The sequence below is a fragment of the Chlorocebus sabaeus genome, chromosome 20, assembly GCF_047675955.1.
Source record: "Chlorocebus sabaeus isolate Y175 chromosome 20, mChlSab1.0.hap1, whole genome shotgun sequence".
In the NCBI taxonomy this organism is placed as follows: domain Eukaryota; kingdom Metazoa; phylum Chordata; class Mammalia; order Primates; family Cercopithecidae; genus Chlorocebus; species Chlorocebus sabaeus.
Window position 1 is genome coordinate 2,883,161 of NC_132923.1, and position 17,096 is coordinate 2,900,256.

General features: G+C 45.6%; 1 protein-coding gene across 1 annotated transcript; it reads right to left on the minus strand.

Annotated features, from left to right (window-relative positions):
* Positions 1-13,966: 13,966 nt before the first annotated feature.
* On the minus strand, positions 13,967-16,826 carry NHLH1 (nescient helix-loop-helix 1). The gene has a single exon (XM_007976490.3). The coding sequence runs from the start codon at positions 16,039-16,041 to the stop codon at positions 15,640-15,642; it is 402 nt and encodes a 133-aa protein (XP_007974681.1). The 5' UTR covers positions 16,042-16,826; the 3' UTR covers positions 13,967-15,639.
* Between the last annotated feature and the right edge of the window lie 270 nt (positions 16,827-17,096).

Genomic DNA, 17,096 nt, shown 5'->3' on the forward strand with positions numbered 1-17,096 from the left:
TAACTCATTTTATGAGGCCAGCATCATCCTGATACCAAAGCCTGGTAAAAACACACACAAAAAAAGAGAATTTTACACCAATATCCCTGATGAACATCGATGTGAAAATCTTCAATAAAATACTGGCAAACTGAATCCAACAGCACATCAAAAAGCTTATCCACCACGGTCAAGTCAGCTTCATCTCTGGGATGCAGGGCTGCTTCAACGTATGCAAATCAATAAATGTAATCCATCACTTAAATAGAACCAACCACAAAAACCACATGATTATCTCAATAGATGCAGAAAAGGCCTTCAACAAAATTCAACAGCCCTTCATGCTAAAAACTCCCAGTAAACTAGGTATTGATGGAACATATCTCAAAATAATAAGAGCTATTTATGACAAACCCACAGCCAATATCATACTGAATGGACAAAAACTGGAAGCATTCCCTTTGAAAACCAGCACAAGACAAGGATGCCATCTCTCACCACTCCTATTCAACATAGTGTTGGAAGTTCTGACCAGGGCAATCAGTCAGGAGAAAGAAATAAAGGGTATTCAATTAGGAAAAGAGGAAGTAAAATTGTCCTTGTTTGCAGATAACATGATTGTATATTTAGAAAACCCCATCATCTCAGCCCTAAATCTCCTCAAGCTGATAAGCAACTTCAGCAAAGTCTCAGTATACAAAATCAATGTGCAAAAATCACAAGCATTCCTATACACCAGTAATAGACAAACAGAGAGTCAAATCATGAGTGAACGCCATTCACAATTGCTTCAAAGAGAATAAAATACCTAGGAATCCAACTTACAAGGTATGTGAAGGACCTATTCAAGGAGAACTACAAACCACTGCTCAGTGAAATAAAAGAGGACCCAAACAAATGGAAGAACATTCCGTGCTCATGGATAGGAAGAATCAATATTGTGAAAATGGCCATACTGCCCAAGTAATTTACAGATTCAATGCCATCCCCATCAAGCTACCAATGACTTTCTTCACAGAATTGGAAAAAACTACTTTAAAGTTCATATGGAACCAAAAAAGAGCCCACATTGTCAAGACAATCCTAAGCAAAAAGAACAAAGCCGGAGGCATCATGCTACCTGACTTCAAACTATACTACAAGTCTACAGTAACCAAAACAGCATGGTACTGGTACCAAAACAGAGATATAGACCAATGGAACAGAACAGAGGCCTCAGAATAACACCACACATCTACAACCATCTGATCTTTGACAAACCTGACAAAAACAAGAAATGGGGAAAGGATTCCCTATTTAACAAATGGTGCTGGGAAAACTAGCTAACCATGTGTAGAACACTGAAACTGGATCCCTTCCTTACACCGTATACAAAAATTAATTCAAGATGAATTAAAGACTTAAATGTTAGACCTACAACCATAAAAACCCTATAAGAAAACCTGGTCAATACCATTCAGGACATAGGCATAGGCAAAGACTTCATGACTAAAACATCAAAAGCAATGGCAACAAAAGCCAAAATTGACAAATGGGATCTAATTAAACTAAAGAGCTCCTGAACCACAAAAGAAATTGCCATCAGAGTGAACAGGAATAAATGGGAGAAATTTTTGCAAACTACCCATCTGACAAAGGACTAATATCCAGAATCTACAAATAATCTAAATTTACAAGAAAAAAAACAAGGACCCCATCAAAAAGTGGGCAAAGGATATGAACAGACACTTCTCAAAAGAAGACATTTATGCAGCCAACAGACACATGAAAAAATGCTCATCATCACTGGTCATCAGAGAAATGCAAATCAAAACCACAATGAGATACCATCTCACACCAATTAGAATGGTGATCATTAAAAAGTTAGGAAAAAAACAGATGATGGAGAGGATGTGGAGAAATAGGAACACTTTTACACTGTTGGTGGAAATGTAAATTAGTTAAACCATTGTGGAAGACAGCGTGGCAATTCCTCAAGGATCTAGAACTAGAAATACCATTTGACCCAGCAATCCCATTACTGGGTATATACCCAAAGGATTATAAATCATGCTACTATAAAGACACATGCACATGTATGTTTATTGTGGCACTATTCACAATAGCAACGACTTGGAACCAACCCAAATGTCCATCAATGATAGACTAGATTAAGAAAATGTGGCACATATACACCATGGAATACTATGCAGCCATAAAAAAGGATGAGTTCATGTCCTTCACAGGGACATGGATGAAGCCGGAAACCACCATTCTCAGCAAACTATCACAAGGACAGAAAACCAACCACCACCTGTTCTCACTCATAGGTGGCGACTGAACAATGAGAGCACTCGGACACAGAGCGGGGAACATCACACACCGGGGCCTGTTGTGGGGTTGGAGGCTGGGGGAGGGATAGCATTAGAAGAAATACCTAATGTAAATGACGAGTTGATTGGTGCAGCAAACAATATGGCACATGTATACCTATGTAACAAACCTGCACGTTGTGCACATGTACCCTAGAACTTAAAGTATAGCAAAAAATAAAATAAGAAATTAAAGGTGGTCTAAATAAATGGGGCAATATACTATACATTGTTTATGGGTTAGAAGATTTCATATTGTTAAGATTTTACTTATCTAAAAGTTGATCGGCGGGGCGCGGTGGCTCACGCCTGTAATCCCGGCACTTTGGGAGGCCAAGGCAGGTGAATCACCAGGTCAGGAGATCCAGACCATCCTGGCTAACAGGGTGAAACCCCTTCTCTACTGAAAATACAAAAAAATTAGCCAGGTGTGGTGGTGGGCGCCTGTAGTCCCAGCTACTTGGGAGACTGAGGCAGGAGAATGGTGTGAATCCGGGAGGCGGAGCTTGCAGTGAGCCCAGATCGCGCGCCACTGAGCTCCAGCCTGGGCGACAGAGCGAGACTCGGTCTCAAAAACAAAAACAAAAAAACCTAAAACTATAAAACTTCCTGACAAAAACAGGGAGAAAATCCTTGTGAACTTGGGTGAGGCAAAGATTTCTTACACCAAGAGCATGATCCATAAAATAAATAAAATGATAAGTGGGACTTCACTAAAAATTAAGAACTTCCACTTTCAAAAGACACTTTTAAGAGGTGAAAAGACAAGTCACGGACTAGAGGGAAACATTTGCAAATCACGTATTTGATTTTTTAAAAACTTGTATTCACATTACATAAATAACTCTCAAAACTAAAGAAAGAAAAAAGAGAATAATATATAAAAGTATTGCAAAGGGAGAATAAAACTATTATTTTAATAAAGAAAAGATGGATTGTTCAATAAATGGTGTTGGAACAACTGGATAGCCATTTGGAAAAAGTAAAGCTGGATTCCTACTTCATTTCTTATTCTAATAACATGCAGATGCATTAAAGTGTTAAAGGTAAAATACTACCCACAAAAAATTAATCATATAAGTATGAAAAGAGAAGAAAGGAGTTTTTTTTTTTCTTCTGTGATTTTGGAGCAGGGAAAGCCAAGGCCCAAAATATAGAAGTCATAGAAGACAAGATTATACATTTGACTAAACAAAAATTTTCTGCATGGCAAGTGTTACTGTCTATAAACCTACGGATCCTCAGTTTAATAATTCTAGAGATCCTAAAATCAGTTAAAATTCCAAACAATCAAACAGAAAGTGGAAAAAAAATATCTCTCACTTTACATCACTTTACCTAAGCAGCAAGATTTACAGTTTGGATAATATCAAGTGCTAGTGGCTGGGCACAGTAGCTCATGCCTGTAATCCCAGCATTTTGGGAAGCTGAGGCAGGTGCATCACCTGAGGTCAGGAGTTCAAGACCAGCCTGACCAACATGGTGAAATCCCCTCTCTACTAAAAATACAAAAATTAGCCGGGCATGGTGGTGGGGGCCTGTAATCCCAGCTACTTGGGAGGCTGAAGCAGGGGAATTGCTTGAACCCAGGAGGTGGAGGTTGTAGTGAGCAGAGATCATGCCATTACACTCCAGTCTGGCGAACACAGCAAGACTCCATCTCAATTTTAAAAACAGAAAAATCAAGCACTAGTGAAGTGGTAGGAAATGAAGAGCATCGTGAGCTGCTAGTGTGAGTATAAATTGGTACCTTTTGTAGGGTAATTTAGAAGTGTCTGGTAAAATTGAATATGTGTGTAACCTATGATCTAGTTCCAATATCTAGGAATATATTACAAAAATAATTCTGCAAAAGATACGTAAAGTTACATACTCAAGGCTATTCAATGCAGCAAAAAATTAGGAAAAATATCTTCTATGATAAACATATTGTGGAATGTTATACATATAGTAAATGTAGATAAAAAGAATGAACTAAGTCACCATATATTGTTTTAAATTCCAGCTCATATAAAAGCAGAATAGAATTTAATAACAAATGTTTGGTAAGAAGGAAAAGTAAAAGAAGCAGAGTGAGATGTACACTACAAGATTGTTCTGAAATGTAAAATATGCAAAATAATCTAATGTATTGATCATGGATACACAGACAAAGAAAATAAAGGAATAAAAGGTAGATTCGAAGACACACACTAAATAAATGAGTCAGTGCCTATGGGGTGTGAAAAAGAGAATTAGGTGGCTGGGCGCAGTGGCTCACACCTGTAATCCCAGCACTTTGGGAGGCCAAGGTAGGTGGATCACTTGCGGTCAGGAGTTTAAGACCAGCCTGGCCAACATGGTGAAACCATGTTTCTACTGAAAACACAAAAATTACCCTGGTGTGGTGACACACACTTATAATCTCAGTTACTTGGTGGCCTGAGGCAGGAGAATAGCTTGAATCTGGGAGGCAGAGCTTGCAGTGAGTTGAGATGGCGCCCACTGCACTCCAGCCTGTGTGACAGAGCAAGACTCCATCTAAAATAAAATAAATAAATAAAAATAAGAAGAATAAGATTAGGGATGGGAAAATAGAATGCAACAAAAAGGGATACATGAACCAATTATTTAGTGTGCCAAAAAAATAAATAAATAAATAAAACAGTAAGACTACTCAGGAGGCTGTAACAGAAACATCACTTGAGTCCAGGAGTCTGAGGCTGCAGTGAGCTAGGATAGCACCACTACACCCCAGCCTGGACAACAGAGTGAGCTACCGTCTCTGAAAAAAAAGGGGGAATAAAAACATTTTTATTTTACCTAAAATAAATTGTATTTTTAAAAAAATTATTATTGCTTAAATTTTAAAAAGGATTAAAACAAATTTTAAATAGGCCCAGGATATGAACAGGAAATTCGCAGAAGAAAAACAAATATATAATAAGTACATGAAATTATCATCAACCTCAAATAATAGGAAACATTCTAATTAAAGAAAAATATGACATTTCCTTTTGCCCATCAAACTGGCAAAAAAAAAAAAAAATGATGATATTCATTGTTATAAAGGGTAGGGAGAAATGTAGACTCCTACAAGTGGTTGGAAATAGTGTGGATTGATAAAGCCTTACTGGAGGGGAATTGCAGGTATCTATCAAAATGTAAAATGTACATTATCTTTAATCCAACAGTTTTATTTCTAGGAATCTACCTTCACAAAATGCTTATATAGGCTGGGTGCGGTGGCTCATACCTGTAAACCCAGCACTTTGGGAGGCCGAGACCAGCAGATCACTTGAGGTCAGGAGTTCGAGACCAGCCTAGCCAACATGGTGAAACCATGCCTCTACTAAAAATACAAAAATTAGCTGGGCGTTGTGGTGCAAGCCTGTAATCCCAGCTACTCGGAAGACTGAAGCAAGAGAATCGCTTGAACCCACGAGGCAGAGGTTGCACTGAGCCGCGATTGCACCACTGCCTTCCAACCTGGGCGAAAGAGTGAGACTCCATCTCAAAAAAAAAAAAAAAGAAATGCTCTTATAAATGCACAAGTATATGCATGGGATGATATGCACTGCGGCATTGTTAATAATGGAAGATTGAAGCCATCAGCAGGAGGAAAGCTCAATGAATTATATACATATGTCCTATGCAGAAGTTTAAAAAGTGAAACTAGGGCCGGGTGCAGTGGCTCACACCTGTAATCCCAGCACTTTGGGAGACTGAGGTAGGTGGATCACTTGAGGTCAGGCATTTGAGATGAGCCTGGCCAATGTGGCGAAACCTCATCTCTACTAAAAATACAAAAATTAGCCAGGCGTGATGGCGCATGCCTGTAATCCCAGCTACTCTGGATGCTGAGGCACAAGAATTGCTTGAACCTGGGAGGCGGAGGTTGCAGTAAGCTGGGATTGGGCCACTGCACTCCAGCCTGGGTGACAGAGGAAGACTCTGTCTCAAAACAAAAAAACAAAGAAGCAAACAAACAAATAAAGAAAACATAGTCAGAGATTTGAAGTAACTCACCCCAGGTCACACTGAAACTCATGTGCTAGCAGATAGATGATTTCAGTAAACTTCAGTGTGGTGAGTGCAATGACAGAGATACGCATAGAAAGACCAGGGAGCACATGAGGAGCCAAGCTGGGGCTATAGGAGAGAGACAGCAAGTTGTGGCACTTTTCTGAAGGCGAGGACATCTGCATTGTCTTGAAGGATGAATAGGACTCATACAGGTGAAGTACAGGAGGAGGAACCACGGGAACAAAGGCACAGCAGTCAGTACTACGGACTGTTCCAGAGAACCTTGACTGCCTTTGAATTATTAGAGCAAAAAGTACAAAGGACAGAATGACCAATGGGGCTGGACAAACAGGCAGGAGCTGCACTGTGAAGAGACTTTCATACTATGTTGAAGAACTTGGGTTTTATTCTGGGGAAATAATGGGGAATCATTTAAAGGATAGTGTAGAAGTGTCCTGGTTCAGTTTGCATTTTGGGTAGCTAAATCTGAGGGCAGTTTGAAGGGTGGACCTACAGGGAGGAAACCGAAAGGCAGGGAGACTAGCTAGACCACCACAATACTCCAGGTGAAGAAAAGCATTGGTAGAACTGGTAGAAAAACAGAAGTCACATTTAGGAGGTAAAATGAATAGCTACTGATGGTGGATTGGAGGTGAGACCAGAGGGAAAAATGAGTAGCAATAGTCAGGGCAACTGAATGCTGATGGTACCATGTTTTGCCGTGGCGATACCAGGAGAGGAGGAGAGTTGAGGACAGGAGAAGATAAGGTGGCCAGTTTGAGATATGTGGAGTTGGGCATTCCTGGGAGACATCCTAGTAAAGAGGTACAACTTTTCAACCACAAACCCAGAAAGCCAACTTCCTTCTGGGCAGCTCCACAGGAAGGCTCCTAGGGGGCTCTCATTCAGTTTGTCGTTATCACACCACCTTACTGCCACCATCTCCACCACAATTCCCTACAACGTTCCTCCTCCTACGTGCTCTACTTTGGAAAGTAGCACCACTGTGCACCCAGGCTCCCAGGCCAGAAACCTGGGAGTTCTCCTCTAGCCTGTCACATTTAATGAATCACGACATCCTGTTGAATCTACCATTTAAATAGCTTACTAAATCTGTCCTCCCTTCACCATTCCTACTGCCACTACCCAAATACAGACCCTCATCTTCTTGCAGCTGACTTTGCGACAGCCTCCTAAAACTGTTCCCTGCACAGAGCTTACCTTTACTCAGCTATCTTCAGAAATGTCCTGAAAGTGGCCAGGCATGGTGGCTCTCACCTATAATCCCAGCACTTTGGGAGGCCGAGGCAGGCAGATCATTTGAGGTCATGAGATCGAGACCAACCTGGCCCAACATGGTGAAACCCCATCTCTACTAAAGTACACAAAATTAGCCGGGTGTGGTTGTGCACACCTGTACTCCCAGCTACTTGGAAGGCTGAGGCAGGGGAATCGCTTGAACCTGGGAGACGGCGATTGTAGTGAGCCAAGATCACGCCACTGCACTTCAGCCTGGTGACAGAGCAAGACTCCGTCTCAAAAAATAAATAAACAAAAAATTAGCCGGGCGTGGTGGCACACACCTATAATCCCAGCTACTTAGGAGGCTGAGGCAGGAAAATGACTTGAACCCAGAGGCAGAGGTTGCAGTGAACCGAGATCGCACCACTGCACTCCAGCCTGGGTGATAGAGCGAGACTCTCTCTTAAAAAAAAAAGAAATGTTCTGAAAGTGATATTTCTAAAACGTACATCTGATGATGGTGTTTATCTACCCTACTAGAGAACATTCATTGGTTTCCCATCACTGTGTGGCAAAGCAACAGTCCCTATTATGCTTCTCCTGACCTGGCCCCTGCTTACATCTCCAGACCATTCTGTCACTCTCCTGTCCCATCAGCCCTTTGCACTTAATGTCCCAACAATACCACACTGCTTATAGTGTGCTCTTGCTCACCAGAGCTTCTCAGGGCTCCATGCCTTCATACCTACAGTGCCTTTACATCTTAGGTGGAGTTCCCTGGGAAGCGGATTCCTGAACTCTGAGATCGTATACATGAGAGTGACAGCAGGAGAGATCTTGAGAACACCTGTGAGGTGTGAGGGAAGCTGCAATAAGCTGAGAGAGAAACGAAAAGCAACACAATGGCAATGGAGGCTTCTGTCCATCCCATGGGGGCTCTCAAGCTGGGATAACTTTGTAACCCCATATCAACCAGTCATTGCCCTAGGGAGAGAGCAGCACCTCAGGCAAGGTGGCTTTCTTCCTCCAAAGGCAATTCCTGGAGAGGGACTCAGCTGTGAGTCAACACTTCTACAGCTGGAGAAGTGAGTGGCTTGTCCAGCGAAGGAGGAAATCTGTAAGGAGGGTCGTGGCTGCACACCGCAGAATTCACTGTACGCATCTCATGGTTTTCAAAATCCAGCTCAGATTTTACTGGCTGCCTTCCTCACCAACACCCTCTCTGAGGTAATCACTCGCTTCCTTGCACTACTTCTTTTCCTTGCAGATGCCTCTCCCTTTTGGGAAATTGTTATGTTTACATGCCTGTCTCCCACACTCCCTCCCAAGCAGATGGTGGGGAGGGCCTGATCCTGTATTTCAGAATCCAGAACAGTGCCTGATATACATTGGCTAGTCCATAAATGCATGTCGCACTGAATAAATTGGAATCAACCAATGAAAGAGGTAGCTACAAGCTTATGAAAGAAGGAGGCTGGAGTTTAATGCCAGAAAGGATAAAAGGGAAGTAGACAGTAGAGATTCTCACTTGGGAACCACACTGGAGGCCCTGCTTGGGAGGTCCAAGAGTCTCAGGTTAGAGCAAATCAAGGCTCTGAGCTTGGGATGTCCAAAGAGGGGCAGGAGCCAGAATAAAACCTGTGACCTATAAATAGCCATAGGTTATAGCTCATGGAGCTGGGCGACAAAGGCAAAACTTCAAGCAGAGAACAGGCTTCTAGGAAAGAGGAAATTAGACAGCTTCCTGTCCTTGCTCCATACCTGACAGCTGTCACTCAGAGTCCTACATTAAAAAGAGCACACACACACAAAGTACACAGACATAGACGTGTTCAAAAACTACAGAATTAGGTAAGCATACCCAGATACAGAACACGCACATAACACAGACGCAGAATAAATGAAACAGGCACAGACCAGAAAAAAAATCAATCTGAAAATTATAGGTCATAACATAGCTAAATGAACCACCTGTGGATTCTAAACTCTATTTACTCCCAGTCAGCCCTCAAGCCTCCTTCACCTTCCAGAAATCTCTGACAAGTAGAAAATTCCAGATTGCAGAATTGCAATTCCTTCGTGCTTTGTCCTCAGTCGGGTCATTTCTTCTCTTTTTCAGGCTCTCAGCAGCTCCTAGCTGGGAATAGGGAAGAGGGAAAACGTTTCTGCTAGTAGCCAGCAGGGGGCAGTGTTCAACAAGAAATAATCAAATCAGCCTTCAACTTGCTAAAGGGAGGGAATGGAGGAGGAGGGAACCAGAGAAAGGTCCTCAGACCAACACATTGCTCTGATCACACCCTCGACCCACGTCTCCCATTTTTTTTCCTGCTTCTGCAGCCCCCTTCTTCTCCTCAGCTGCAGTTTCTCCATCCTTCGTTTAGTAGATCTCATAGATTGTCTGTCTGTTCAGAGAAGACTGAGCTCAGGAATTTCCCCCTCAGGGAGAGGCATCCCCCATAGCCTCTTGTCCCTTTCCATCCTGTCTTGGTTCCCAAGGTGATCAGGACTCCGGAGTTTTCATCTGGACTCCCGACCAATGCTCAGGAACCCACATGAGGGGCTCAGTTCCAGGGCCACCTCTCGGGGAATGCTTGCATCCTGGTACACAGCTGGTTTAGTAGAGGGGGGGTTGGGAGTCAGGCCCCCACACTGCCCTTAGCCTGGTGCTTTCTAACGGTGCACAAACTGTGTAAAAGTACAGTTGACCCTGCTACTTACTGCCCCTGAGATAACATCTGATGAGCTTTTAGGATGCTGAACACTTTCATGATGATCTCATTTAATCCGCATCACACCCCAGTGGGTCTTGTTGTCTTTCTGCTTTCCATATGAAAAAGCTGTCACTCAGGGAAGGCCTGCAGTTTGCTCACTGTGGCACAAAGGGGAGAGTGGAGACAGAGCAGGGGCATGGGTCCTCTGGCTGCCTGGGTGTGGGTTTTCTCCCCTCTAGCACAGTATGGCTGAGCTGCCACCACTGCCTTCCTTCTTCCATTCCCTCTCAGCCTTTCAGGCTCATCTCTGTTTGCTCCCTTCTCCTCCCTTCGCTGACATCCCAGCACTGTGAGCCTCTTTCTTCTGCCCATAATCCTCATCCAATGAGAGGTCAAAAGCTCAGGAAAGAACACAAGAAAAAAGCAGAAAGATAAAGGAACTGGGTGGTAGAAAGGGCTTTCCAGATAGACGAAGAAGCAAAGACAAAAAAGGCAGGACCTGCACAGGGGGTGGAGAGGGAAGGGAGGTAGGTGGAATGAGGGAGCGGAGCACTCTCCACACTGTGCCCAGACTTGGGAAAGGGCACAGACAGGGCCTCCATTGTGTGGGCACAAAGAAGCCATATGCCTGGCAGCCTATGACTCTGTGTGTGTGTGTGTGTGTGTGTGTGTGTGTGTGTGTGTGTGGTATTTTAGGCATCCCCCCAAGCCCCTGGGGCCTTGCCTTCTGCTCTGTCACTGGTGGTGGGGTTTGCTGAGTTACAGGACAGAGGGGGGCATTGATGAAGACACGACTGGAGGGTCAGGCATCTGTGGTCACTAGAGCTGGAAGAGGGCATGGACAGCTGGGGGAGCTATGGCCATGCATGAGATACTTGGCAAGGGGATAGAGGAGGAAAGCAGGGGTGAAGTGCAAGAGTCCCATTCTGGGGTCCCTCAAGCTGCCCCTCCCCCACCCTCCCACCCACTAGTTGGGTTTAGAGGGATGTGGAATGAGGGATGTAGAGCAGATCCTCTTCTAACAATCCCTTTTCTCCATCCTCCCTGTCTGCTAGCCCCAAAGCTTTCACTTTCCCCTCAGCCCAGGGACTTCCAGCTCCCTGCCCTCTCCCTCCTCCCCCAGTGCCTGGTCCCCTGCTCCCTCCTCCTCCCACTCTCCACCTCCTTCTCCTGTCCTGCCCAGAGCGAGAAGAGCAAGAAGAGCGGCAGCGAGGCCAATTGATTATCTGAAGAAATTTGGAGCTAGCAGTAGAACAGCTGCAGCTTCCCCCTCTCACCATCCCCAGGCCCTCAGGGATGCCTGAGGGGAGGGGCCCCCTAACCTCTTCTGCTCTCCAGCCCAGGCAAAGAGACAAGAGAGGGAGGCAGGGAGCCCAGAGGACTGTGGCTGCTGAGCACAGAGAAGCATAAAGCTCTCAGGGCCAGGAATGGAAGACTTGGCTTCTAATCCCAGGCCATCATCATGGGTGAGTTATGTCCCCTGTCCGGACAGTAGTTTACCTGCCTTTGAAATAAAGTTGTTGGATTCACTGATTTCTGTGTTCCCACCCAACTCCGGCCCTTTGGAGTCCTAAAGTTCTCCCTGATCTCAGTTCAGCCCTCCCTTTTGTCAGGCTCTGGGCAGAGCACGTCGTTTAACTCACATAGGAAGGGGAAGATGTCAAGTCCTCCTGTATGGAAGCTCCTCTGTAAGTCTAACTTAAGCCCCTCGTGCTGTTTATGTCATTCTTTGTTCATCAAAGATGAAAATCCTTGGCCGAGAGCGGTGGCTCAAGCCTGTAATCCCAGCACTTTGGGAGGCCGAGACGGGTGGATCACGAGGTCAGGAGATCAAGACCATCCTGGCTAACATGGTGAAACCCCTTCTCTACTAAAAAATACAAAAATCTAGCCGGGCGAGGTGGCGGGTGCCTGTAGTCCCAGCTACTTGGGAGGCTGAGGCAGGAGAATGGCGGGAACCCGGGAGGTGGAGCTTGCAGTGAGCTGAGATCCGGCCACTGCACTCCAGCCTGGGCGACAGAGCGAGACTCCGCCTCAAAAAAAAAAAAAAAGAAAAAAAAAAGATGAAAATCCATAGCTGGGCACGGTGGCTCATGCCTGTAATCCCAGCATTTTAGGAGGCCAAAGCAGGAGGATCACTTCAGGTCAGGGGTTTGAGATCAGCCTGACCAACATGGTGAAACTCCATCTCTATTGAAGACACAAAAATTAGCCAGGCATGGCAGCAGGCAGCTGTAGTCCCAGCTACTCAGGAGGCTGAGCTGCGAAAATGGCTTGAATCGGGAGGTGGAGGTTGCAGTGGACTAAGATCCTGCCACTGCACTCCAGCCTGGGCAACAAAGCAAGACACTGTCTCAACACGATTAAAAAAAAAGAAAAAAAAGAAAAAGAAAACCCTTCAGGGACTGGAAGGTGTCTCTGCATTTCCCTCCTGCTGTTTGCCTTCAGCCTTCTCGTATGACCTTAAGTTTGGAAAGGATCTTCTAATGACCCTAGCCAGTCTTCCCTCAGAGGCAGGAATGTGCTCTATGATTTCTTTGCGTGTGGTATCAACCACACGCTTCAACTCCAGCTTCTCTATTGGAGTTCTCCTCTTGAGGCAGTCACTGTCATTGCTGGACAGCTCCAGGTATTGCAAAATTTTTCTTCCAATTAAAATCCACTTTCCTCTAACTTCTACTCACTGGTTTTGTTCTGCCTCCTGGGGTCCCACAGAATATCCATTTTTGATTCTTTTTTCAATATTTAAAAGTGGGTGTCATATTATCCCCAAGTCTACTCTGATCAAGACACATATCCTCAGTTTTTCAACTGTTCTTTCTATAAAGTGGTCTCCAGACCTTTTGGTTTCTTCGCCACACAACCCTAAATCCTCTCTAGTTTATAAATGCACGTATGAAAATATGGGGTCCAAAAGAGGGCTGTCAGGCTGGGTCATTTTAAGGAGGCAGAGGGGAATTGGCAGCATATGGTACAAAGAACCTGGATTTGGGCCTTAGTTGTGCTCCCAATTAGCTGTGTGACCTTGGGTAAGACCCTGACCTTCTCTGAGCTTGAGTGTTCCCATCTATAAATTCATTGAGGGTTCCTTCAGCACTCTTTTTTTTTTAATCCCTGTCCATACTCCTCTGTGAGTCCCAGGCCTGCCGTCTGTTTTCCCCAGTATCCTAAGGCTGGGGAACACAAAATAGGCCAAGAACTGAGATTGCAGGGAATTTTGACCCAGCCTAGAGACAATAAAGGGGAAGGCAATGTCTCAGTTTCATACCATAGCTTTTCCCAGCAGCACGGACCCACAGACACATGTTTAACTTAGGTTCCACTGGAATATTCACCTCTTTCTCAGGCTGTAGAGAGCAGGAGCAGAAGCACAACATCAGAGAAGTCAGATAGTGTCACTAAATAAGTACCAAGAAGGGAGTATCTGGCACCCAGATTTTGGTGGGGCAATCTTGGATCTGTATGTTATACTCTCCCCTGAGCCTCTTTTCCCTGTGGCCCCTTCTCTCTGTCTTCATTTATTCCCCAAACTGAGCTCTCTGACCTCATCAGAAGAGCCTACGAAGCCTAGGACCCTTAATGCCCACCCTACCATAACCTGCAGGCCAGTTTCCTAACCCAACTGAATGAACCACAACCATACCTGGTGCTAGAACGAGGTCACTTTTATTTTTCCTTTTGTATGAAATTGGGAATGCAACCAGAAGGAATCACACACAGATATAAGACACAGACCCCTGGGGCCTGCTCTTGGGAGTATCAGGAAGAAGCAAGGGTCACAGGGCAGGCTGGGGAGAGAAAATAGGCAGACGGGACCGGGTGGGACTGCCTAGGGGCGGAGGGTGTTGAGGAAGGACATCCAGGAGCCCCGAAGCTTGGGGAGGAGCACTATCCTGGAGGACTAGAGTGTCAGGACAGGTGGATCTGGGGAAAGGATATGGTGTGGCGAGCAAAGGGCATGCTCACACACACCAAGAGTTGAAGAAGGAGCAAGAAAAGGAGAGGAGTAACAGGGAGGAAGCAAGAAAGACCCAGCTAGAGCTGCTGGGAGCCCCTCACTCTATCCCAAAGTGCACAACTCGGCAATAAATAGCAATATTTATAAATAAATAAATAAATAAATAATAAATAAATAGATGAATAAATAAATATACTTGTAGAGCTAGGAGTTTGTTGCGAGGGAGAAGGGAACACAGAAATGCAGTGAGTTCATTTCTTCTGTGCAGGTTCTAAGGCCCTTCATTCTACTGCTGACCCTGGGTTATAGTGTGCAGGTGGGGATCAGCAACATGGAGTAGGGACACAGAGTTGGGGGTCTTTTCCCTTGCCAAAAGCAGATCAAGGAAAAAAAAAAAAAATTTAATAAGTAGGTCCTAGGGCCAGGAGAACCGAGCACTCCCAGAGGGCAACAATCGGGCACTCTCTTTGTGAGGGGGAGGAACCAGTGAGGGTGCTGCACATTTTCAGGGTGGGTTGAGATGGAGGAAGCAGAAGTGAGATGTGGCCCACTCGTTGCCTGAGCCTCCTGCAAATACTCCGGGCTGTTTGGGATGTCATCCCCTAATCTGGGATCTAGGTGTTTGTTTTTTTTTTTTCTCTAGTGACACACAGGGAGGGAGAAAATTGGGACAGTAGGAGTCAGAGGGGCAGGGAAGTGGCCAAATAGCTCGGAGAGGGCAAGGCACTCACTACCAAGTAAGATCTGAGGTCTGTATGTGCTAAGCCACAGGAACGAGATGGGCAGAAATAGGAAGAGTTTTTCCATAATTCCCAGCTACTGAGATTCCCCTCACAGGAGTCAGGGCACCAACCCCTGCCTCCCCAGGGCCCCGCCCCTCTGCCAAGCACTGAGAGACTGAGATCTTGAAGGAAGAAGCCCACTCCCACTCTAATCCCAGTCTTCCTCCCTTGCAGTTCTGACAGCCCATCCCCACCATGGGCAGGAGAAGCTACAACAGATAGGATACAGAGCTGGGGTCTGTAGTCGCTGAAAATTTGGACATAGGGGTAGAAGAGGCAGCATGCCGTGAGAGAGCTTGGGGGCAGACTCCAAGTGCGGCTGGCTTAGTAAAGCTAGCAAGGATTCCATACCAACCACACTAGCAAACAATTCTGCACAGCTGGGCCTCAGCAGTAAACCCCGGGAGGAACCCAGGAGAAAAGCCCTCGAGGTGCCTGGGTCAGTGAAAGAAAGATGCCCTCATGACCAGCCAGTGGGCTCTCTGCCTGGGCCCAGGGCCTTTGGGACTCCATGCCAAGGTTTAAGGGCTCGGGGAGGATGCGGCCATTCTAAGCAGTGAGCGGTGGAAAGGGGCCCCAGAGAAGTCCGGGAGGTGGGAAACAGGCCGAGTTCAGACGTCCAGCACGTGGTTCAGGTAGGAGATATAGCAGATGGCCAGGCGCAGGATCTCAATCTTGGAGAGCTTCTTGTCGGGAGGCAGCGTGGGCAGCAGCTTGCGCAGCTCGGCGAAGGCCAGGTTGAAGGCTTCCACGCGGATGCGCTCTCGCGTGGCATGGGCCGTGCGGTACTTGGCTGTGGCGCGGCGCCGGCGCCGGCGCTCCTCGCGGCTCAGATGCTGCATGTCTTTCCGACCAGGCTCTCCCGGCTCTGGGCCTCGGGCCTGGCCCCCTCCCGGACCCCCAGGCCCAGCACCATCAGGGCCCGCCCCGCCCCCACAGTCACTGAAGCCCGACTCAGTCTCTGAGTGGTTGGGTGGCAGGTCCAGCTCCATGGTGTCTGAGTTGAGCATCATGATGGAAGCCCCCTGCCCTGTGAGATCAGGATCCCCTCCCCACCCCTCCCTCTGGGAGCTTGAAAGCTGGTGGTGGGAGGGGGAGGAAGGGCCTGGGGTCGTCGGGTCTGCCACTGAGCTCTAGAAGTCACTGCCACTTCAGGGTTCCATGGTCATGGTTCTAGTCTGAAGCCTGAAAAAGAGAAGAGAGAAGTGGTAGCAGCAGAGGGAGGAGGGAGTGCTCAGCTCAGAGGTAGGAAAGCAGGTTTGAGGTGGGCTGGGAGGGGTAAGGAACTGCGAGTGTGAGGGAAGAACAGCAGAAACGAGTGTGGGTCGGGGTGGGGAGAGGCTGAGAGACAGAGAGGCAGGTGGACAGGGTGAAAGGAAGAGGAGGAGGAAAGGTAATAAGAAGGGAAGAGAAAACGAGTAACAGGAAAGGAGCAGAAGTGATGAGAAGGATACACCAGGCAGGTTAAAACTGAGCAAGAGGATTGAAGATCTAAAACCATAAAACTCCTAGAAGAAAACAGGGAGAGACCTTCATGACGTTGGACTCAGCAGTGATTTCTTGGATGTGACACCAAAAGCAAAAATAGAAAAAATGGGACCACATCAGACTTTAATTTATTGAAGAACATAATCAACAGAGTAAAACAGCAATCTATGGAATGGGAGAAAATATTTGCAAATTATATATCTGATAGGCGGTTAATATCTAGAACATACAAATAAATCCTACAACTCAATAACAAAAAAATAAAATAAAATAACCCAATTTAAAAATGGGCAAAAGAGGGGTTGGGAGGGGGGTGAAATGAGAAATTACAGAATGGGTACCATGTATGTTATTCAGGTGATGGACATCCTAAGAGCCCTGACTTGACCATTATGCAATCTGTGCGTGTAACAAAATTGCACTTGTACCCAATAAATTTATGTAAATAAAAATTTTTTAAAGAAAAAAAATGAGCAAAAGATTAGAATACACATTCTCCAAAGATGTTATACAAATGGCCAACAAGCATATGAAAAAATGTTCAACATCACTAATCATTAAAATGCTAATCAAAACCACT